Below are 23,826 nucleotides of genomic sequence, written 5' to 3' on the forward strand. Positions count from 1 at the left end.
AGAAACAGGCTGGAATGATCTGTGCTTGATTTGGATTTACTTGTTTTCTTCCTGTGCCGTCGCTGATCCCAACAGATGGAAACAAGCCTGGTTACTGGGAGCTGGTGACCTCTGAAGGCTCCAGTCTCCAAAGGCAAGAGACAAGCAAAAGAAAGTAAAAACCCTGAAAGCCTTCATTCCCTAGTGCTCAGCTGGGCTCATGGTATCGTTATGTTAGATTCCTCCATTGTGTCATTTAGAAAGGAGAAAATAACTTTTCGTTTCGTTTTGCTTCACTGTCACATAATAAGGATTTTTAAAAATCAACTAGTTCCCAGAGAAACAGCCTAATTTTTAGTGGGAGGGTGTGAGTTCTCTCACTGGTGGATTGTGGAGTAGTGTTTATAAGCTGAACTTTTATGAATTAGTGATTATGAATTTTGGTTATGGTTTAATTTTCTCTATTTTAAAATACATGCTGATAACACGAAAAAATGGCTGTTTCTCTGTTGCAGGGAAACCACTGTAGGGAGTGTGGGTGGAAAGAATATTAATTTCAAGAACAAGAATTAGAATGCACAGATTTAAATTTGCAATTTTGGCATGAAAAATAGGTTAAGAATTTAATACATTGTTATGAATATTCTTTGACCACCATATAACCAGGTAGTAGAGCAAATTCAGACAAAACCAAATTCACTAGATGTCAGTCCAACAAAAATAAAAATTCTGAGATAAACATAAACTAAAGGGACCTGAAGATCAGATTTCCTTTCTTTCACAAGTTCACTGTGTTGTTCAAGTCTAAGAAATGAGACAATATGGATGGTAATGTTCAAGGGCATCTTATTTTGGTGTTAAAACTGCTTTTTGTAAAAGAAGGGCTATTTGCAGTTTCTTCCAGCAGCTTAGATGTAGCTTCTGCCAAGAGCAACATATCCCTAAAGTTCCCTTTTCACAGGTCCATCTGTTTGCTAGAGGATGGCTTGGGCAATGGCTGCTGAGATGTCTGACTCCTTACAGCACAATTCCCCAGCCTTAGAAAGAATAGCTCCCTGTTTTTACAGTAAAATGTTGTTTTTTAAAAGGCTGAAAAAGATTGTCAGCAAAGCAGATGATTTTGCTCAAGACGCTGAGGCTTTGCACAAACAACATATTTATAATTAAAATATGGGCACCTCACTGGAAGAAGGAATGAGTGTGCTGGATGATAAAATAGGCAAATATTTTGATCGGGACTCCCCAAGCATTTTTAATTTGCCTATGACGAAGTGCCTGTGGGTATTAAAGCCAGTTGGGCAAATGACAGAGGTAACAATTAAATTATTTAGTGGAAGCAAGAAAAGGTCTTGAAATTCCATCTGAATGCTCTGGGCAGGATTTGAAGTTTGGTGGTCTCAGCAGAAGACATGGATGAAACAAGTGATGCACTTCATCTAGGAGGGGGATTGGTACAGTGAGTGCTGCTTGGCTTTGCTCCTGTGCCTGAAGGAGAGGCAAGGATTAAAATATGAAAGATTCTCTTAACAAATGAACACTCAAAAGCTTCAAATTCTCCAACCACGCTGGGCTAAGTAAATAATAATAAGAAGACACCAAGCTTTCATATTGTACTTCCTTGAGACAGATCTGGAATTCCAGTGTGGAATTGGGCAGATCGCCTAGTCTGGCATTATTCATGACACTGAACATACCTCCAGATGGATGAAATCATTAACTGAATCGCCCTCTGGATCTTACAAATGATGCATGAAACTGTACTTCTCTGGCAGGTTTTTGTGGTGTTAAATCCAGGGAGCTACTCCCATGTCCCAAATTTCTTTTGATCCGTCTTTGTTGTAACTGCTCATGGAAGTAGTAACGGAAAATTTCTTACTCTTTGAAATGAAAACACAGTTCCTTTTTAAGCCTTCCAAAGAAAGATGAATATTTACCTATCAGTGTAACAGTGTGGTTGGTATAGGAAAGTAAAATAATACAAACATATTGCATCCACTAATTCTGTAGTTCTACTTTTTCTGAAAGTGGACTGTATCAACCCCCATGAATGCATGGGCAGGTGTGTTGTGTCTTTCCATTTTTCCAAATACAGTGTTTCTTTCCAGCCCAGAGCTCAGTGAAGTACAGAGAATGGTACAGAATCTCATCTTGTGATGAGTTGGGTATCAGATCCTTAGGAGATTGTTGTGAAGTCACTTCTATTCTCAAAAGGTAGATCTTGAATCAGCATAGACTTCCTGTCATTTCCATGGAAAGAGAAGGTCTGAATCTTAAGAAAAGGCAGTAACAAACGTCCCATCAGACAGGAGGATGCTTCAAAGATAACAGCCCAGAGCTAACTTGGTGGTGAGGATCCTTCTGTGTGTGGAAGGACACACAACCAGGGCAGTTTTCTCCCGTGCTCCCCCTTTTTGAGGAAGAAGCTGCCTTGTGCACTGGCACACTTATGGCCACACGATTTTCTGCAGGGACCTAACCAGGAGATATTTATTCTTTGAGTGTCATATTTGCAGAATCTCAGTTTGCAGTTTTGCAACTGCAAGCAGAGCTGGAGCACTGTCTAATGTTTCCTTTGGGATCAAAGAAACCTGTGCAGCTCCAAGAAATGCTGGGAGCTGTAGACTCAGAGATGTGACGGTGGGTCTGCTGCCAATTATATTCTCCTTCTAGCCTCACTATATCCAATCACTTAGATCTGATTTAATCCCACAGGAGTCTAACAAATCCCAGCATCAGGGAAGGCTTTCCAGGTCCGTGTTTCAGGGAGGAATTCTATCTATTGTATTTTTTTTTTTGGCATAGTCATGTCCAGTCAATTCATCAAAGGTTTGTGTGTGTGTGTGTGAGAAGGGAAGAAGAAAGTTTATGGAAGAAATATAAAATCACGTTAAACTGTATAAATACTTGTATTCAAAGCTTTTACTTGCATGTCTGTGCACCTCTCCAGTAGCTGAGTGACCATTTTCCCAGGGATTTAGGAGTTTGGTTTGGGATATTTTTTAATTTCTGCAAGAAATTCTAAAGACAGTTTGTACCTTTGCACTCCCTGGAAGTGAAAATTAAGGAAAGAAAATTAACTGTTACTGAGCTAGGCTCACAGAACAGTGAGACTGAATAAATAGAACTAATACCTCAGGATAATGAGGCCAGTTTGAGCTTGAGGAAACTCTTATTAAGCAACAGGATGGGCTAAAACTCTTATAGTTTAGCAGAGTGGAATTTGGAGTTGGATTGTTCATGCTTTCCAAATGAATGTCCAAATGATGTGCATAAAAATTTGTGATGAGCTACCTTTGTATGTCCTGGGACTTGAATTTCATGAAGGTGTTCAGCTACAAGATCTCCATCCACTTGTAGCTTTAGGCATGTCAGTGTTGCTTAAATGAGCAATAACCATCTAAGCATGGAGTAAAAACATGGTTGATGAACTGGAAGCAAGAATAATTTATGCAGAAAAACCTCTTTCTGCACTTTTCACATAAATAATCAAAAAATGCAAAAGCACTGAAGGAAATGAGGATCATGTTGTCTCAGGTGACCAAAAAATCAAAATATCTGAATGCTGGGTGTTTATGGCCACACAACATTCAGTGACCATTTTTCTGGGACTGCTCTTGGAGCTTGTTAACCCTTTTCACTCAGATAGTCTCTCAAATTCTTTGGTAGGAAAAATTTGGCACTGTTGACAAGAGATTCAGTGGCTCGAAAATGGAAAAATAATGGATGAAGAGAGTGCACCTATCAATAAGTCAGGTCAGTCAGTTAGATAGTCAGAGATGCTGAGTGATAGACTTCTTATCTGTTCATTCAGGAAATGTGTGTTGCTCTCCTCATTTCCAAGTGATCCTCTGCCTTCTGCTCATTACTGCTCTGTGGTTTATGTGCCAAGGCAGAAGGAGAGCAAAATTCTAGTGCAGTGAGGAAACCATCAGGCAGATCTCTGGTCATTGTTACCTTGTTGTGCTCCAAGGACTCATCTGAGAATATAAAATAGGCATAGAATGTCCTCACATCATTCAGAGATGTAAATGCCAGCAGACAGCAAGGGGAAAAGGTGAATTTGGTCAGCAGCCATGGCCAGTCCTTAAGGAGTTCTGGAGGCTACAACAAATAAAGAAACTCCTAACAAGAAATGAGGAAAACATCCTCTTCCATTGACTGTATAAGGGTTTGGCTGTGCAGTTGGAACTCACTCACAGAAAAGTATTTGTATTTTTAAATAAAATGCATCCACATTGACCTTTTCTACTCTTTTCTCCCCTGTTGTGCTGAATCAGACACTCTGCACTTGCCATGTTGCACTGCACACATGCATGAACAGTCCAAATTCCAGCTGCACTCTGCTAAGTTGTATCCTTTGGAGGCCGGGGTGTAGCTTTAAAACAGGGATCAACTTGGCCTCACCACCAAAGTATGGGTCACTCTTATTCAGTAACACAGTGCAAATTAAGAGCAAGGGCACTGTTGCCTCTTGTTTCCACAAGCACTTGAATCCTCACTGAATTTGATCAAGGTCCTGAAGATGATCAAAACAGAGATTACTGTGACTCGCTACTTTTCCGTGAAGTGAATTTTCACAGCAGTCAGTCACTGAGGAATGAGTAGCTCACTTCTAAAATTAGCCAAATTTTTAGGACATCTGTAGTTCAGAGGAAAGCAGCTGTGTAGAAATTAATTTAAAACTGCCTCTGGTAAAGCTTCACTTTTTCAGTTATCTAAACTTCTTACCACTTATGGCCACATTCTGATGAGTGATGTTAATGTACCACAGCTACAGTTGCTACAAAGCAGCAGCAGTGCTTCTTCCTCCACCCCAGCCTCCCATTAAAGACAAGGGTTAAGCACAGTGGACTACACCCAAACAATGGGCTCGTGCAGAGTAAGGGGCACTTAAAGGAATATGGTTTGCCTCAAACGGATGGGGAAATATAGAACAAATCCCTTATAAATTTCTGTTGTGACAAATGAATACACCCTCAAGCCACTGTCAATGAATGCAAAGGGAACAGGACTACACACACTCGTTGAGCTGCTCTGGGGATTCCATGAATATGACTCTGAATGTGAGCAGGTAAAAAGTGCCTTCACCCTGTGACACAAATACCCGACCAGGGCAGACTCAGTTGATGTCTGTCTGTTCAAAAGATGTTGTCAGCTTCAATTTGTATTGGTGGGCTTGATGTAGGCCAGGTCCTATTTCCTCTCAGAGCTCTCATAAAGCCAGTCTGAACTCTGCCATGTGCAGTCTGCATTGCTTGATGTCAGTGGGGTCACAGACCCAGGCCTGGCTGGCATCGTGGAAAAACCCCTTTGTGATCTTGGGATGTACTCAAGAGCTACTCTTGGGAGGAACTGTGGACTCAAGAGTCTGAAAATGGTTGAAAACTGAGTGTGTTTAATTCTTGTTCCATGTGTCCAGACAGAAGGTACAAATGTATAACAGTTTCAAAATCTCTATTGTTTTCTGCTGAAAAGTTTGGATGCAGCACTTTTGTACTTGTGAGAACTCACCTGCATCTAAAACTTGGCTAATGGGGTCTGAGACTGGCAGATCTATGGGGAAAAAAAGAGAGAGGGGATAGGAAGGATAGGGAGAAAGCATGGGAAAATGGTACAATCCTCTTGGAAGAAAATGTCCCTGAAAGTTATGTTTAATTCAGTCTAAGATTCTGAGAGGCATTATACAACTTCTGAAGCTGAAGTGCACAATCTTTCAGGGTTCATTTAACTGTGTGGTTATAATCTAGCTGTTTTAAAACCTGTCCTCAGACACACAAGAAATATCTAGGTTCTAATTTAGTAATTTTTTTTTAAAAGGTACATTCAGTGGCTCTTGGGCAGATGAGAGAAGTTTCTTACGGTGTTTCATCTCTCATTTTATTATGCTTAAGTACCTTTTAGCTTTGATGATTGGCTTGACCTAAATTGACATCTGAAAAAGCAGCCTGATATCAGCGCATAAATCTGTGATAATCACCACATCATTACACAGAACCACCTTTTGAAGAGGGAATTGTAAAGCTACTCAGTATTCAAAATTCAGAAGAAAGCTATTAACCCTTGTTTTTATAAATAGATTTCAAAATGGCACTTGTAAGGAACACAACTGAGAAGCTCTAAAGCAAAACTGAACTATTTGAGATGGGACTTTGATGTACATTTCATTAGAGTTCTGCTACCCTGAAATGCAGATAACGCAAAGTCAGTTTGTGCTGAAAAGTTTTTCTGGTGTGATGAATACTAGATTCTTAAATCAGAATGTTCTCAGCTGTTCTGCTGTTTTTCTGAGATAAATATCTCTGAAAATAGGCAGTGTGACATTGCTCTAAATGTATGGGAAAACGATGTTAACATCCATATGTGTGAGCTAAGCAAGGGTTAGTGTGAAGCTATGAATAGATCCCCCCAGTTTTTAATGTATAGACAGTATTATTGTCTGGAAGGGGCCTGAAATATAAGGTGATAAAGGCTTTCTGCCTTCACAGGGTGTGCAAAAGGTATTTACAGCCCCTGAAAACTATTATCAATTTACACATCCAATAAGGGAATTATTTTGACTTTTTAACCCACTATTTTATTTTCCTTCCCCACAACTGTTTCTTCGAGGGTGTTCTCCCATTAGCTTAAAATAATATTAACCAGTCACAGAAAATAGGCACCACTGGGATCTTTAGTAGGAGCTTTATCATGCATTAATTGTTTGAAATCATAAGACCTCAGAATATTCCTCCAGGGACCTGCTAATGCACATCCTACAGGAAATGTGAAAACTCTTAATTTGGAAGTGTACAAGTGCCTTCTCTCTTTGGAAGTTTTTAGCAGGTATCTAAATTATATGCTTAAAATTGAAGCATATCTGCTGGTTTTCTCTCTCATTTGTGCAGATAGCTACAGAAAATACACACCACAATGCATACACAGGCATATTAGAGAATATCTCAGTTTGGAAGGGACCCACGAGGATCATCAAGCCCAACTCCCTACTCCTTGCAGATCCAGGGCATAAAGAGCTGATGCTGAACACTGTGCATGCAACACAGATGAAACTTGCTGAGAACAGGTTTGCAGTGGGAGTGCTGTGGTTTTGTGTGCATATATAAACACATTCTGGTGCCCCTGTTAATCTTCATTACAGTCCCAACTAACAGGACATTCTGTATTAAACTCTACTAAGGGGTATTCTATATGAAACTGTCTCATGAAGCAGTCCAGATGAGCAAGACTTTGTTTTTAACTTTGAAGCAGCATGTCAGCTGCCAGCAGCAAATGCAGCACGGTGATCTGAGGAAGTCATGCATCGCGTCGCTCACTTACCCACTGCCTTTAGAGAGGCGTACTTGTTAAGCTCTTTGCCTGGGGGCTGTTGCTCATAGGGGTTTGTGATCTGTCCCAGGCTGGGATATGAATGTTGATGTGCCATCTGAGGAAGGAGGGGAGATGTTGGCATGACATTATTCATCTGTGGTGGATCTGCATTAAAGAAAATCGACAAGCATTAAGAAAAAAGTAAATTAGTCTTAAGGTTTTGACATCGTTCTCGGGTACAGATTAGACAGGGTGTGCCGTGGGATTCGGTGCAACAAAACAGCATTTGCTACAAAGTGGGAGTTTGAGTCCAGCAAACCTGTACTTCAAACAGTTCATGGCATGATTAAAGGCTGACAAGTGATGGCAGCAACACATGGTAACTTTTGTATAAAAAGATCCTTGAACTAGAAAATAGGTTTTCAAAATGACTGAACACCAACACAAACACTGAATTTGCTGCAGCATTAGGATACAACCCAAAACATGGAGTTTGTTCCAAGTTATCTTGAATGCAGGGTGGTTGTGTGGCTGTGTGCAGTTCACAGCCAGGCTGGTTTCCCTTGGCTCGGGCAGGGCTGCTGCACGTGGGCACTCGCACTGCTCCCAGCACCAGCCTGCTCCTCTGCACAGCACTGGGCTGTGTTCTGTGCACATGCCCCCAGTGCAGAGTGGGCTTTTCTGCTTCGGGACTATCATTAGGTGATTTCATCAAAGCAAACACTTTGTCCTAATGTTTTCTCCTTTTCCCTGCCAGTGGCTATCACAATATCATACTAAAGTAATGTTTTTTGTAGCAGACAGACGGAAAAGCAGGAGCTAATTACGGCTAATTACAGCTTTATATCAGCACTCGCCCCATATCCATCCTGCAGTTGATTTGTTCCTTTTATAGTAGAGAATACAACCTGTATACTTTTCTTTCTAAGATATAACATAATTTATTTGTTGTTCTTAATGTTCACCTCCAGCCTCTAAAACACTTGGTCAGAATTGTGTGCTGCACTCCATTTGCAAACCTAAATTTCAACAGATTTCAACATGGACAGCATATCTTTTTTGCTGAGTCTTCCTCCAGGCTGTGGATTTTGAGATATTTGGAGCTGAATGGCAATCCTAGAACCTTGTCACGGCTTCTGCAATCACAGACAAACACATTTTTCTCCTGCAATGAAGCCATGGTGCTGGATTGGTGACAGTAACTCCCTCAGCACCAAGCACTGGGTAGAGATCGTGTAGAGAGAAAGCTGGTCCCTTACAGCAAAGGTGCTTTATTGTGATGGATGGACTGGACCGTCCTCCAAGTGCCCACAAGGATCTGGCAGGAGCCAAATATCCCTGCAGTTTGCCAGGACTTTAAGGGAATTGAGCCACTTGTCTTTGCCCAGCTCATTAACAAGCAGGGGCTCCGAAGTCAGTTAACAGGTTTGCTGCTGGGAGAGAAAAGAAAGCAAAGGTGTTTTTTAAGTTCCTTCCCCATCACTGCTGCCTGGTGCAGCCTCTGCTGTTCACAGTGGGCCTGCCCTGCCTCTGCACAGCTCTGTAACCACAGACGTGCACCCAGGTTGGGAGGGCACTCTGAGGTAGCTGGAGAAAAGTGTTACAAGTGCCATCACCTAATAACAGGGTGATTCTTCTTGCTGGTATTGGTTGTTAATAGGGAACAAATGGGTTGTGGATAATAGTTAGAGCTGAATGAGGAATTATTTTCCCATACAAAAAGAGTTTTACAGTGAGTGGGTATTTTTTTTCTTTTACCAAAGGAATGAAATCTGAAGTGGGACTCTTTTTCTTACAAATATTGTGTCAGATCAGGAGAAACATTTTGTCACGATTTCAAAATTTTATATATATAAAAGATAAGTTGAGACACATTTTAAAAGAAAAATATTATTTTGGATTGAAAACAAGAAACTTTTCTGTTCAGAATTACCCCCAAAGTATTGGAACACTCTTTGAATCTTTTTTGATAGTTTTGCCTTTAAAAGTAAGTTTGCTAAGTCAACCCTTTCACAGAAACATGTTATTTTAAGGAATTGCTATTTTGTAATAAATAAAAACTCTCAGGAGTTTCTTTTCAGCTCTAATATTGGCATGTCTGATGCAACTAAGTGGAGTTACTCTTCTCTTAGAGCAAGAATTCATGGAATCCTGTACCATTCCCATTCCCTCTCCAGAGCACAGCTCAGGAAAGCCTCTTACTCTAACGGTTTGAACCAATAAATAGCTGACTATTCCCTCCAAACCATCCATATCTTCCAAATCTCTCTCCTTTCTGATTGCATCTGTGAGTACACTTTGAGTAGGACTGCCAGCACAACTGTACCAGCACGAGCGGGACCTTTACCTGTAAGGAAAGTGTCAAACTTTTACCACTACATTCACTACTTCTTTTCTGAGTAGAGCTAAATCATAGTTCTTCACAGTAGCACTTCATAAATGCTACTATTATGAAGTTTCCTTGTGGCAATTCTTATTACTGAATCTGTCAAAGCATCGTGATTTCACTGTGGTGAAAGTATCGTGGGCACCGGTATTTCTGCACTTACTGCTGAAGTGACTTCAGCTGTAGAGACTTGTAAAAAAGGTGACCAGGACTGCTTATGTGTTTCTGTCTTAGACCTCTCAGTTTTACTCAGTCAGCACTTTAAACTTAGTGTAGAAAGTTCCCCCAGAAATGTCCTGGGGAAGATGATTGGGGTGAACCTGGGCTTCATCCAGTGTTCAGTGGCAGAAGGTTGTTGCTGAGTTCCAGGGTTCCTAATGATGCTGGGCTTTGCTTCCTGGAGTGTTTATAAAGAAATTCAATTTCTAGATTATCTTTGACTTCTTTTTTGCCTTGTTAAAATCCCAGAAATCTTCTGAATTATGAATTTCAAGAGAATTAAAGACAGTCATTCTGTCGCTGCCACCCAGACTGCCCAGTGCCCCTCCCTGACACCCCGATGCTTACACAAGGATAAGTCATCACATGGAAGACACACTTCAAATTACTCATTCAATTGGCCATTTGCACAAAGTAAATTAAGCAAAAGGCCAAACTCTGGCAAAGTGCATTTAACCATATTGAAGATTGATTCCTATTTATAAAAAGGCTCCCACTGTAATGGACTCCTAGGGCCTGCAAGAAAAATCTCAGCTTGATATATACACCTGTCTAAATCCGAACCAACTAAACTTTAGTCTAACTGAGGATGTTAATGTGAAATTTGAAATACTTTTTTCCTGCAAATGTTACTTATGGGGGAACAAATAATAATCAATTCAATTCTTCAAAATATGTTGTGATACAAGGGATTGGTTTCAATTGGAAGAAAGTTTAACCAGAAAAATCCCTGCCGGCTTTATCAATGACCTCTAGTGCCAGGTTAAATGCCTTATACTTACAAACCAGGTATTCTGTGATTGGTATTTGCAAATATCTGGCTTCAGTGAATGGGGACAACTTTAACCCAAAAGCCGTGGCCGTGCTCAAATGTTATTTTTGGCAACGTGACACTGGTATTGTCCGTCACAGGATTCCACAGGACCAGCTGCACTCTGCCACTGCCAATTTGTGTATTTATTTTTAAAAGACAGAGAATATGAACATCACAAAGAGTCAAAAAACTGTTTGTGCCGCAGCTTCTAGCATGAATAATCAGACCTGATTAGCAATGATGATATTGTAAAAAACCTTCAATATTCCCAACCTTTCTTATTTTCTGCTGAAGCGAGGGAATACAGTGCCAGCCTGCTTCCTAACCTTCCAAGACTTTGAGGAGTCATTGTGGACAATGTGTTAGTCTTCCTACTACCAGCCCTAAAGACAGAGTTTGAAACAGCATGCTGGAGCTCAGCACACACAGGCTAGATATCTGCTGGGCAGAAAATGAGACACATGGGGGAAAAAAGGAAAATAAACAAGTTCTTCATATGCTTCTTCATAAGAGTACTTTTGACTGTAATTCCCTTAAGATGTGTAGGTATAGGAAAGCTGGTAGGAGACACGGGGAAAAGAAAATAAGAACTGGAAGGAAGCTGCACCAAAACCAGTTTATAGCTAGAGAAAGTGGGGTTTGCATCCTGGCCACCAACAGTGAGCCCTTGGAAATGGCTCAGACATTGCCTTCTGGTCACAGCCCAGTCGTTGATGCAGATTGATCATTATGTTATCTGTTTATTACCTTGGCCTATATCTCAGCCTGTGCAATTTAAACTTGTATCCAGATGTTATAGCTCATTGCTTACCGCATTTTCCAAGTGAAAATACTTTTTTCAGAGTGTTTCCATCCCCCCCAGTTGTGAATTTCCGGATTGCTTTATTGTGCATCACGGTGACGTTGGTGTCATTGGCTGCTTTAATTATTCTGTACTCCATTCAATTAAGATGGGGTTATATCTGATTTATGCATTTCATTCAGTAACCAAGGAGTGGGCATGTAAGCAATTATTGAATACAAATAAGAACCCAGTGTGAAACACTTGACACCAACCATAGTCACACGGACAACAGTAGTAAGACAAGGCAAAGGCCTCAAAACTGACTGTTTGGATTTCTGCACTGTCTGTAGAATATGTTATGTGCTCACCTAGTTTGATCAGCCTTGTCAAGAAGCTACCAGGGCTATGGGAGAGACTGGGGATTAGAGGAAGGGATGTGAGAGGGCTGCTGGCAATAATAAACTTGTTTGCTGCTTGAGAGCCAAGAGCCTGCCTTGGGCATCCCTTAAGCTCAGCCACCATCCTCCTCCTCTGCAGCCATGGGAGAGCAAAACCTGTTCTTAGGTTGGCCTGGGGATTCATTCCTTTCTGTACAATGAAGTCAGTGATTCAGTGCCTGAAGACAGGGAAAATGAACAAACTCCACAGGTACAGAATGGAATCTATTAGTAAACGAGCGGTTCCAGGCATGAGGAAAAGAGCAAACAGACAGGCAGTGCAGTAACAAAACAGGAGAGGATGAGGGAAGGGCAGGAAAGCACAGTGAGATTTTGCTATAAAAGCTACCTGCAGACACATGTACATACAAAAGAAAAGAGAACAAGACAGACAAAAGAAGTCTGAGAAGTCAAGGGGGGGGGGGAATTCGGAGCAAAATATAATAATAGCTGAGCATTTTCAGATACTCAAGAGAAAAAATATGCCCTGAACTAGCTAAAGTTGAAAATATGAGAACAGGACAGATCTGAGTGGTTAGGTAATATCAGTATAAAATTGCTCCCCTCCCATCCATAACTGCACTGCCACCAACAAGCATATTTGCCTCTTTGTTCTTGAGAGTATTACACTTAATTATAAGACCAGCTCATCCAGCATTGCAAATCCATACTCCTGTTCCTGCAAGCCTCACCGACAGAAACTGCTGGTGCTAGTTCTGAAAAACCCCAGATATGATGAAGCCTGTGGGACTTTAGCAACTCGACCATGCCTGTAAACTAATTCCTTTCAGACCAGTTCCTTTCTGGATAATAGAACTATTTTCCATTCATGGGACTGAGCCTCCTGTGGGGCTGAAACTCAAATCCTTGGCCTGTGTATTTGCTCTTACCTCTCTGTAGGTTGTCCCAAAGCAATTGAGGTTTTGTGTTTGTGCATTTTTTTTACACCAATATAACTTGAGCGTTCTGTGTGATTGTAGGTGTTGTAATGCCGTTGTCATTGTCTTTATTTATATTCTTTACCCTTTCCTTCAGAATTGCATTAAATGTTGTGGTTTTAAAGGATGTCCTTATTCACACCCATACATGCAAGTGTATGTTCTGCAAAAGATGGTACATCAAAATCAGGCTGCCCACCTGTTAGATAATGCAAAATAGTCTCTGAAACTTCTGTGCTTATGCTTTACTCTAGGGGTTATGCCCAGAAAGAGAAAAGCAAACTGTGCCCCAAAACTTATAAACTTGAACCCTTCTGTTTGTGTTTGCTGTTAAAAATATCCATGGCCTCGTTCTCCACATTGTCAAAAATGGTATTTCGACTCTGGTTAAATGAATGACATTCTGCAGCAACATTTTCCACAGTCTAGTACAAGTCCTAAACAGTAAAGTATTCTTCTAGTCTTAATTTCTCTGCCCTGCAATTTAACTGATTTTGTATTTTTGCAAGAACAGATGCTCTCAATCCAACTTCTGTACCATTCATTATTTTATATGATTTTTTTACCACTTTTCAAATATTTGTCTCTATTCTGAAGTAATAATTTCACTCCTTTCAGTCTGTCTTCATCTGACAGTCTTACCAAACTTTGATCTGTTACTGCTGCCATTTCTCAACACTTGTAACCTTGCAGTGCAGCTTCTGGGATAAAGTTCTACCCTCAGCAACACATGGAGCTGTGTTATTCTGGACATAATGCTGTTGTAAGTCATCCCTATAAGTCTTTGTCCCTTATGATCTTCAGACTTTTTTGTTTTCTCCTCAGTGATGCACAAGTCATGTGAGTAGTTGTATTGCCCCTTAATGTGATAGCTCTGAGACAATACATATTTTTCATGGCAATTTCTGCTAGTCAGTGATCTGTTCTGTCTCTGCACCATATCACAAAAACATTCTTGTAACACAGACAACCTACCCATCTAATCACAATCACAAAAAAGATCTGAGATGAGTGGGATGGCATTTCATCCAGCAAAAAAAAATGTTTCTGTTTAATGGAAGTGACAGTCTACAGTGTAAATGCTTGTCATCAAACATACTGTCTTCTGCCTTCCCCTGTCCTATCAAGCAATTGTAGGAGTTAGTCCCATGCTTCGTGCCGGGATTCTCCATGGTGCCGCTGCACTGATGTCTAAGGCTGCATGTTTTCTCTTCACTTCCCACACAATTAACCTCTTGCTCTCTTGCTGTCTCCCACGGTAAAGGTTGTATGGTCTTTCACATATAGATAACCTCACTGCATTTCTGAGGACAAGCTTTGCCCCAGTATAGAAAAATGCTGGATGCAGGAATACCTTCAGTCCCGCTGTGAGACTCCAGAGGTACTAAACTCCAATGGCACACTGGTGTTGAGGGCTGTGCTGACACCAGGGAGCACAGGAGAGGGAACATGTCCCCTGCTGGGAGCAGTTATGCATCAGCAGGTTCATAGTGCTGAATGGCACCACAATTCCTCTTGCTTCAAGTTGAAGATTGGCAAGAGATAGGACAGCATAGTAACTAACCAACTTGCTGATCTGAGACACCAGTGAACAAGGTTGGATGCAGTCTTCATAAGAAAGCATTATGGGAGGGAGATTCATGAGCTGATGTGCAGAGACAATGTTGTTCATCAACACTGGACGTGGGACAGAAGGCCAAGGAGCCAGGTAACACTGCACAGTCCCTGCCCTCAGTGCATGGCTTAGGAGGAACTGCTTTTCCTCTGGTAGGAGAGGTTAAGCTGCAGGGACATGTCAGTGAGCTGTGTAGTCACAGTGCTGCTGTTGCTCGAGCAATGCCCCATGCCTGATTTTAAATGGCAAAACTCCCAAGTCTCCTTCCAGTGCAGTGGGATTCTGTGCTGCTGTCAAATGAAGGCAATGCTATCTACACACTCTCTAAAACATATGGTCTCTTCATTCGGAACACTTTTATCTGTGAAGTGAAGATGAGGACAGCACTAATTTTACAATACAAATCCTCCCCCTTCCACCCCTTTAATTTTCCATCTACATTCTTCAGGCACTTACCTATGTGAAAGTCAGAGATTGTATTTCTTTGAATAATGATTGAAACGAAACATAAAAGAAGGAAAATTAGTAGTAAAGTGGCCAAGGGGATGTGAGGCTCCACTGCCATCTAAGTCCAGCCAGGGAAGAACACACAGTGTTCCTGTATATGTGCCTTTTTCTTACTGAATGTGCTGCTACCACTTTATGTTTAAATCTATGGGAATTTTATACATATATATATATATATACATATAAGGATCTTATGTCTGTGAGGTCTTCTGAACTCTGTGTGACAAGTTACAAATGGGGAAAGAGGCAATTTTGTGTATCAGTTAAATTCAAGACTGAAGCTTCCCACTGTCTTCTGGATGAAATCTCTGATGCTGTGAGGTGCTGAATTCTCTGTGGTCACAGTGATTTGGGAGATGGGGCCTTCATCATGTTTCAGGTTTGGGCTCCTTGTTTCTGGTTAGACTCCAAGTGTGTAGGAGCAGAGTTCTGTGAAATCACTTGGCTGTTTTAGTGCCATCCGAGGAGGGTGGGAGTGGAATATCACTGGCCTTGTGACTAAACTGGCTGGAAGCCTCTCCTGCTTTTCATTTCCTTTGGGTTCCATGCTGTGCCATCACACTCACATTCTTGTAATATTTTCTGGGCTCCTGCTTTGCAAAAGAGCTCCAGTCTGAGGTTGGTTTTCCATGTAGACTTTTATTACGTGACACCGGATCTCCTTCTATGAAGGTTATTTTTGTGTCCTCTGGAGGTTTGCTTTTCTGTCATAATTACTCACAACCTGACAGACTTATAATCCTCTGATAGGATTTGTGACATTGTAATCTTCTCCACAGCAACCCATTGTGGCTTCACAACCAGAGGATTATAACCTCTAAGAAGGCAATAAGCAGATGAACCCTTGAGATACCAAGACCCTGCTTTCATATCCATTTCCAGGGCCTGAGCTGTGGGAGGGCAGGGAGCGGTGCTGTGTTCTCACTCCTGCCCACATTTCTGGGTTTCTTCATCTTCTTTTGCCTCAAGTAACAGAGTTGAGAAATTAATTAAACCCACCAGTTATACACACTTTGAGCACTGAAAATATCCTTAGCCATGCAAATTAAGAAAAGATAAATTAAGCGAATTTGACTTACACAACAGATTTTTTTTCTCCCAGAAGAATGTTCTTTACACTTTCCCATAAGGTATCAGTTGTTTTACAAATCAAACACTTCTGTACCTTTCCACAGAAATAAAGAGAATCTGCTAAGATTTACCAGCCAGCTTAGATCCATTGTTTTGACTGCTTTGTCTTTCAATGAAATTACTTTCTTTCCAACAATTAATATACTTTTACATAATGGGAATGTGCCTGCCATTATAATATTTACTCTAAATATTTGTATGCCTTGTTTATTGTTTTCTCTTACCGTAATGGTTTGAATACATTAAAAATTCCCTTGCTTCAGGCATTCCATTAATTTGTCTATTAGCTATCCCTATACTATATTCTAACAGTCTAGAAGGAAAAAATTATAGACAGTATAAAATTATAGACAGTATAAAATTATAGAAGCAAACATGTTACCAACCTCGCATCTTTGTTATTTATTGTTATGTCTAAGCAGTAAGTTGGTAGTCCCTTGCCTGTAACTTGTGGGTAACAAATGGCCTGCAGGATACTCACTCTGTTCAAAGGCAAAGGCAATTACAAGGAAGATTTAAAGTTGAGAGAGAGTTAAAATTGGAAGGAAGTTGCTCAGCGTTGTTTCCCTTCAGCCAACAAAGGCTGAGGACAATTTCACTAGTGAATCATCCGGTCAATGTGTGGTCTGAGAAATATTTTACCTCAATATATGTCTCACCTGAAGCATATCCCAGTGGCATATTCTGTCCTGATGTACCTGACCCAGCAATGGAGATGAGTGTGCTTCTTACCTTCTGGCATAATCCAGTTTATTCTTTTAGAGTCTCTCTAGAGATGAAAATACATCAGTGTGCCACAGTGAAGCTGTAATAGCCAGTTATGGATCTCCTATTTCCCAATCCACATGTGCAAGTCTTGTTAATGTCAGTTTGTTAGTTTGTGTTAAGCAATCAAAAGCTCAGGGAAAGAACGCAGAAGGTCGATGGAGAATTAGAGTTCTGTTCTCAGAAAAATAGTTTGTTGTCTTTTAGAACAGCAGAGATCAAAATGCATTGATTAGGAAGCAGGATGCATGTTATCTTGTAGCATAGACTCACAGAAAATACAAAAGATGAGCCCACTTATGCCATCCTCTTCTCAGGAGGGGTTACCTATGCTCTTGATAAATGTTAGTGGTGTTTCTAAAAAGCCTTCAGTGAGGGGCCTCACAGCCTGCCTGCACAGCCTGCTCCAGTTCCAGAGCTATTCCAGTGGTATCCTCACTGTTAGAGAACTTGTCCTGTTGTTACATTTTCTTTAGGGCTGCAGGTGAAGGCCATTATTTCTCTTATCCTCCATGGAGATGGAGAAAGGAGGATGACTGTTCCTTGTGCTGCAGCATTTTCTGTGTTTTGAAGTCTCTACACTACAAAACGAGGGTTTGAATTCTTCCCATGCAGAATGATCAGGTTTCAGAAATCCAGCCTTTCTGAACACATCTTTGTTGAGGTTTGGCATCTCTTCTCTTCTCATGTGTCATTTCTTGCAGGATCTCCACTTAATTATGCAGCCCTAGCACACCACTTCTTCTCTGGCATCAACACAGTTGATCCATTGTTGATCCATTTCTGCCTTCGATCTCCTAAAGCCCAGAAATCCTTTTATGTCAGACTGCTCTTTACAATGATTGTTCTTATACACAGAACCTTGTGTCTCATTTAAGAGGGATGCACCTTGCTTTTTCACACCATGTTTCCAGCTTTTTAGGATCTTTTGAATTCTAATTCTGTCCTTCAAAATCTTTGAAGAGTCGTCCAGCCTGGTGTTGTTTCCAAATTTAATATGTGCAGTGTCCCATTGTCCTCCTCATTAATGAAAATATTGCACAGTGGTGGTGACGGAATAAATCACTGCAGAAATCTTTTCACTGTATCCTTCCATTTAAAAAAAATAGGAATCATTTGGGATTATTCTCTGAATGAGGTTTTCTGACCATTTTGCATCAACCTTTTAAAAACAGCTTCTGAAATCCTATTAAAACTCAAGATTTTTTTGTATCTACAGCATTCCCCAATACAAAGGGCGTTACAGTGACATAAAAGGGAATTGCTCAGGCTTAGCTCCATTTGTTCCTGACAAATCTGCATGAGTGGTTATTCATGACCATGTTATTTCTATTCCTTTCTCCCTTCCTTTTCCCCGCCCCTTAATTAATGAATTAAATTAATACTAAATGATTCTGTGTTCTCTCTTAAGGCTTGACAGCACACCTGTGAGAGTTTTACAGGATTTCATCCATTGGGTGAGTTCTCAAAGCTAATGGCACTTAGAGGATTTGAGTCCTTTCCCCAAGTGCACAGGATGAATCCTTCTGGGCCATCAGATAGAAACATGTTATAATTTTTCCAAGTGCTCTTCAAACCCGCCCTTCTTGTCCTCAGGTGTGACCCCTCCTCCCTGTTCTCATGGTGGGTTTCATTAGTTTCTTGAAACTATTGCCTTCTTTTTAAAGTGAATACTGAAGTCCTGTCTTCCAAAAATGAAAAGTTGATTCTTTGAATCTTCAGATTCCAATAACTTCTAATAACTGTAAACAAATAAAAAGTAGTATTTTGGAGTCCTACATATGGTTCTCTTTTAACCTTATCTAAACCTTATCTAAGTGGGCATTTATATGAGCCACAGTAATTTGGATTGGCCCTTTATGTAAAATAATAGCTTAACACTTAGCTGCTTAGTTGTGATGTGTTCCACATTGTTATTTCAATAATTTCTAGATTCAAATTATTTCCTATTTACATAATGTTGTTTTATTCAAATATATGCACAAGAGTTTCAGGGGAAAATAATTAGGCGAGACAGCATCAGGCAAATAGCTCCTTTTGAGAGAGAAAATGCCATCTTTGAGGGGGGATGGTACACTCTTAACTTCTCCCTTATATTTAGCCCATCTCATTTGCTCTAGGCCACTGAAGTGAATCTTCAAATATAATAATGCAAGTAAAGCAGAGTGAGTATATCCCAGAAGAGTAAATATAAAGCTGAGCAGTGTCCCACTGGTTTTCTCTGAGGTGGATACCTGTGAACCCTGCAAGGTGAATCCCTGGGAACCCTCTGAGGTGGATCCCTGGGAACCCTCTGAGGTGGCTCCCTGGGAACGCCGCAGCCTTGGCGCGTGGGTATCGGAGCACCCTACAGGTGATGGGCTGACCAGAAGTTCTGTGTCCTGTTTACAGAGCTTGGCATTCTCACCGGGAAGAAAACACCCTTAACCCCATGGGACTGAGCAGAGGCAGCACTGCAGGGTACAAGGCTCTCTGCTCTCCCCTCTCCCAGCACTGTCACCCCTGCAGGGCAGGGGTTTGGGTTTGAGCTCTTGCTCTGAGCTCCACACCGGCCACAAACCAGTCCCTTGGTTGTTGCTTTCTCATGACTCACAAATGTTTCCTGCTGTAGCCATCGACAGCGTTTCAGCAAGAGTTGAAATAGCTGTTTAGTGCTTAGGCACTAAAGACAAAAAGAAATAGAAGATGAAAGAAATGTATTTTAAAATATACTTTCCTTGAACTTAAAAATGTGAATTTCAGAACCTGGGAAGAATTTGTGTCCAGTTTTCCCCCTGGATTATCACCCAGGTATTTACTAGGGGAAAGGTCTAATTTTATTTTTTTTTATTTTACTTCAAATTGAATTTTGCAAAGGAAATTAATATCATATTTCCAGATACCATTTAATTCTAGTATTCTAAATAATCTTAGAGAGCATTCAAAAGTATAATAAGTGACTTTAGGCTTTCATTATTTGATCTTCTCTACTGATGATATGCATACCAACCCACTGAAGGAAGTGCCAAATAGATATGAGAGTGGAGAAAAGAGAGGATGGAAAAAAAATCTTTCCATAATTAGGACACAGGCAATCTTGTATCAACAGGAACTTTATTTTTCTTTTTAACATTTCAGTAATGTCCTCATTTTATTTTGAACCTTTGGACTTAAAAGACAACTGTGATAGCTGTTATTTTAGGAACCTCTTCTGTGTAATTTCTGTGATCAATACGGTCCCTGCACATACACTGACGTGCCACGGAAAGATGACCCAGTTCTATTTTTGCATTTTTAACGGCCTTTTGTAGGGTGGCACCTCTACTGTTAAAGAAAAATGATGAACATACGTTTCAATAAATGAGAAAATCTTATTGCTTTGAAGAAGAAAATTTCAATGGCTTTTAAAAGGCTTCAGCCACCTGAACAGGAGGTTGAAACTATCCATCCAATTGCAATCTTTTGACTAAAATGCAATTTTCTTCTAAATACTGGAAGCAGTTATCAAAGTAACTGCAGTAGGCTTGGCACAGGTCATGTTCCTCTGGGAATAAGGCTTAATGGGCTACATTATCATAGGCAAGTTGCTTAGTCAAGAATAGTCTTCAAGATATGCAGCTGGAAAAAGCCTTCCCTGCCCAGTGGTGGCAATCAGCAGGGATGAGGCCTGGAAGGCCAAGCAGGTGAGCTGGTGTGATCTGCTGTGCTCTGAGCTGGGCAGGTACTGCCCTGCTCCTTTTACTGGGTCTGTACATCAGCACTGTTGTTGTCAGTGCTGCAACTGTTGCAGCTGGGACTGCTTTGTCTGACCAGTGTCCCAGGGGTGTGTGTTCCAGGTTTGTGCTCCACTCTCTCTCCTCCTGCCCTGCCAGAGATAAGCCTGAGACCTGCAGTTCTTGCTGCCACAGAATTGGACTGTTGGCAGGTTTCTCTTTTTTTACTGTTTATTTCTGTTCTACATTATCCTCGGTTAGACCTTCTTCTGTGTCTTCCTCCTCCCTCTAACCTGTGCAGGGAATGACTGCTTGGCTGCCTGGTGTCTTCAGCCACATCTTCTCTGAAGTTTTCAGCTGTCCGTGCTACATTTTCCTGAAAAACATCTGCCCTGCAGGTGTCTGTACTGTCTCAGAGAGGCAGGAACAGGATATGGATCCATGAAAGTATCTCCAACCTAACATTTTGCCCTCTACTTAAGCGTCAATCTGCAGCAAAGAAAGTGACCTCCATAAACTACTTGTTGTAAATAACATTCTTTCGTAAAGTCTCACAGGTAGAATGTTATTCCTCTTATGGCCTCTATTTCCTTACTGTTCTATTCATTCTTCTCTCTTACTCGTTGCAAACTGGTGTCTTGTATATTTATAAGCTGAAGCAAAAGTATAAACACATAGATCTGATATTTTGAAAACTCTCTTATTTACTGTGATGTTTTGATCAGTGCTCAGGCTCAGCCTTTACTTTGCTCTCGGTGAAACTGAGAGTTTCACCAAGAAAACAAGAGTGGCAGAGTCAGAGAAATTTAGAACATTTCCAAAGCTCTGTCTGGACGTATTTTATGAACACCTACTTTCATGGAGTTAGGCCAATATTTAGAAACTGAATTTCCGTGGTTCAGCGTGTCTTCTGTAGTGATACCTCAGCACTGTTTAATTTACGAATGCCCTGCTGATGAATGAGATTCACAGCACCTTTTACATCCTCAACAGAGGGCAGGTGTCAGTGTTTATTTGTGTTTCTCGTGGCCAGTGTGCCCTAAACTCAACGCGGGAGCCCTGGACCTCCCTGAGCACATCTCACCCCAGTCACCTCTTTTGACCCTCCTGATGAGACCAACTTAGTTTTGCTTTCAGAGCTGTGTTTTAAAATGCCACCAGGAAGTGACAGATCAACAACCCTTTTCACAAAGGCCACTGAATAAAAATGAGTTGTTAAATTAGCTCTCAGTCCCTTGCAAATGAACATGGGTTGCTTTTGCACCAAAGCCTTGGAGGTAGGGTGGTTATTATTCCACAACAGTTCCCTGAGCTCTGGTTCTGTCTTTCATTAAACCATAGGAACTTAGTTTTGAGTCTGGGATATAACCACTCTCACGGGTCTCTCTGTTCCTGCAGTATTATCTTTCCTAAATGAGGCAATGTACTAATGACTGACAGCTCTGTCTTGGGGATTTTTTTTCTTCATTTATTTAGTTACAATCCAAACAAAAAGCTGTTGTCTACAGTCCTTTACCTCTCTGTGGGGTAAGTTGGGTGGGTTTACAGAATGTGAGAAAACTTTCAAAGCTGGACCTTTTCCCTCTTGATAAATTGGTAGTCAAATAGAAACACAGGGTGTTGGGTTTCAATAATTTGTTGCAGTGCCACTACATCAAATTTAAGTTCCTTTAAGAACCATGATTAGCTGATACAAAATGGGGAACTGGGACAGTTTATTTAGCAGTGATGCTAATTAACAGTGCTGTTGAACCCAAGTGCATCTTGGCATGAGAACAAGACCCAGGACAGATTTTGAATGTCTGCCCAATGCTACCTGCCTACAGTAAAATGTGTCAGAAGGCAAGCTGAACAGGGACACAGTTTATATCCCTTTATAACACAACCTTTTTTGTCGTGTCTGTCTCCTAATTAGCCAAACTGTTGTCACCTGCTGGTCTTTCATAGTGCAGTTCTTCATCTCAAAACCAAAGTAGGGGCCCAAAAGGAAAAGTAAATTTGATGCTTCTATTCTCAGACATTTCTACTTATAACCCATTACTCTGCATACATTATTTTTAATGAATTGCAGAATGCCTCTTTAGCTTTCTCAGAATGTCTTCCAAGAACAGGGCTTTGTGGACTCCTGCCAGGCACACACACATATGATTTGTTTGCTGTCCTTTTCTTTCATTGTTGGTAGCAAAACTGTTTTGGCAGCAGCCTTCCTACACCTCCTTCAATGGTGTCTTGCTCTAAAACTCACAGAAGTCAAGGTCTCAACCTCTGCTGCCTTAGTGTCAAATACAAGCAGTGCTCAGGGCCCCTGTTTTCTGTGAACTCTCTTTTATGACAGCTTAAATTAGCAGCCCATGAAAACTGAAATTCTGGGCACAACGTTATCGACAGGAGCTGGGTGTGGGGTCGGGTTTTCATCCTTGGGACTGTTACATGCCTGAAAGGCTTTTGGTTTTGTTCTGAGCAAGAACCTTCCTGCTCAGCTGACTGAAGCAATGAACTCTTTCAATGTTACACAGATTATTTTGAAAACTTCCCCGTGCAGTTTTATTTTTATTTATTTATTCCTGATGTGTTAAGAATTTGCCAGGCAGAAAAAGGCACAGTCCCTGCCCCGAGGGGAGCCTGCTGGAAGCTCTGATATTTGCATGCCTGTGAACTTCCTCTGTGACCAAAGGCTGTGTCCTTACATTAATTCTGTCAGAACTATTGCTTCTCACAGCGTGTTACTGTAAATAATCTCTGTTTACAATAATGGATCATTACTCAAACGTCCCACAGAAACTCAATATGCTGTAACTGTTTTCCCTTTGTCTTTATTGTAATTTACCTCAAACGTTAATTAATGCTACCTCAGGAAAATTCCCTCTGTATTATATATTTACAGCCAGAAATACTGGGGTTGATGGTTCCTTTTCAGTGTAACTAAAGATAAATCACATAGCAATCATTCAGTCTTCCCTTCTATATTTAATTATGGATTTTTAGACCATGTTATAATCTTCCATGTAGCATTTCTATGACCTGTTAAACAACTGTGATGATTCACCCAAGGGTGACCCTTGCTGATGTGATCCCTTTGCTTGATTGGTAGAGGAACCTGCCTCGCTTTCTCCCTCTTTCCAAGGAGAAAACAAGTAGATGTTCAGTTAAACAGCAGTGGTGGACTCAGAGTCCAGTACCTCAGTTCCTGTTGGCACCTCAATGACCTTGTGTGCTCATGGTGAAGTCACCTAAAGACTTGCAGTGTTAGCAGT

At 40.9% G+C, this 23,826-nt stretch overlaps 1 protein-coding gene across 1 annotated transcript in view; it reads right to left on the reverse strand.

Annotated features, from left to right (window-relative positions):
- The window catches only part of SHISA9 (shisa family member 9), a 173,490-nt gene that overhangs the window by 14,435 nt on the left and 135,229 nt on the right, over positions 1-23,826 (reverse strand). Inside the window, exon 3 of the mRNA XM_017808996.1 lies at positions 7,294-7,449. Coding sequence (XP_017664485.1) covers positions 7,294-7,449 — 156 coding nt within the window. The remainder of the gene's footprint in view (positions 1-7,293; positions 7,450-23,826) is intronic.

The sequence above is a fragment of the Lepidothrix coronata genome, unplaced genomic scaffold (assembly GCF_001604755.1).
Source record: "Lepidothrix coronata isolate B3197 unplaced genomic scaffold, Lepidothrix_coronata-1.0 Scaffold24, whole genome shotgun sequence".
NCBI lineage: Eukaryota > Metazoa > Chordata > Aves > Passeriformes > Pipridae > Lepidothrix > Lepidothrix coronata.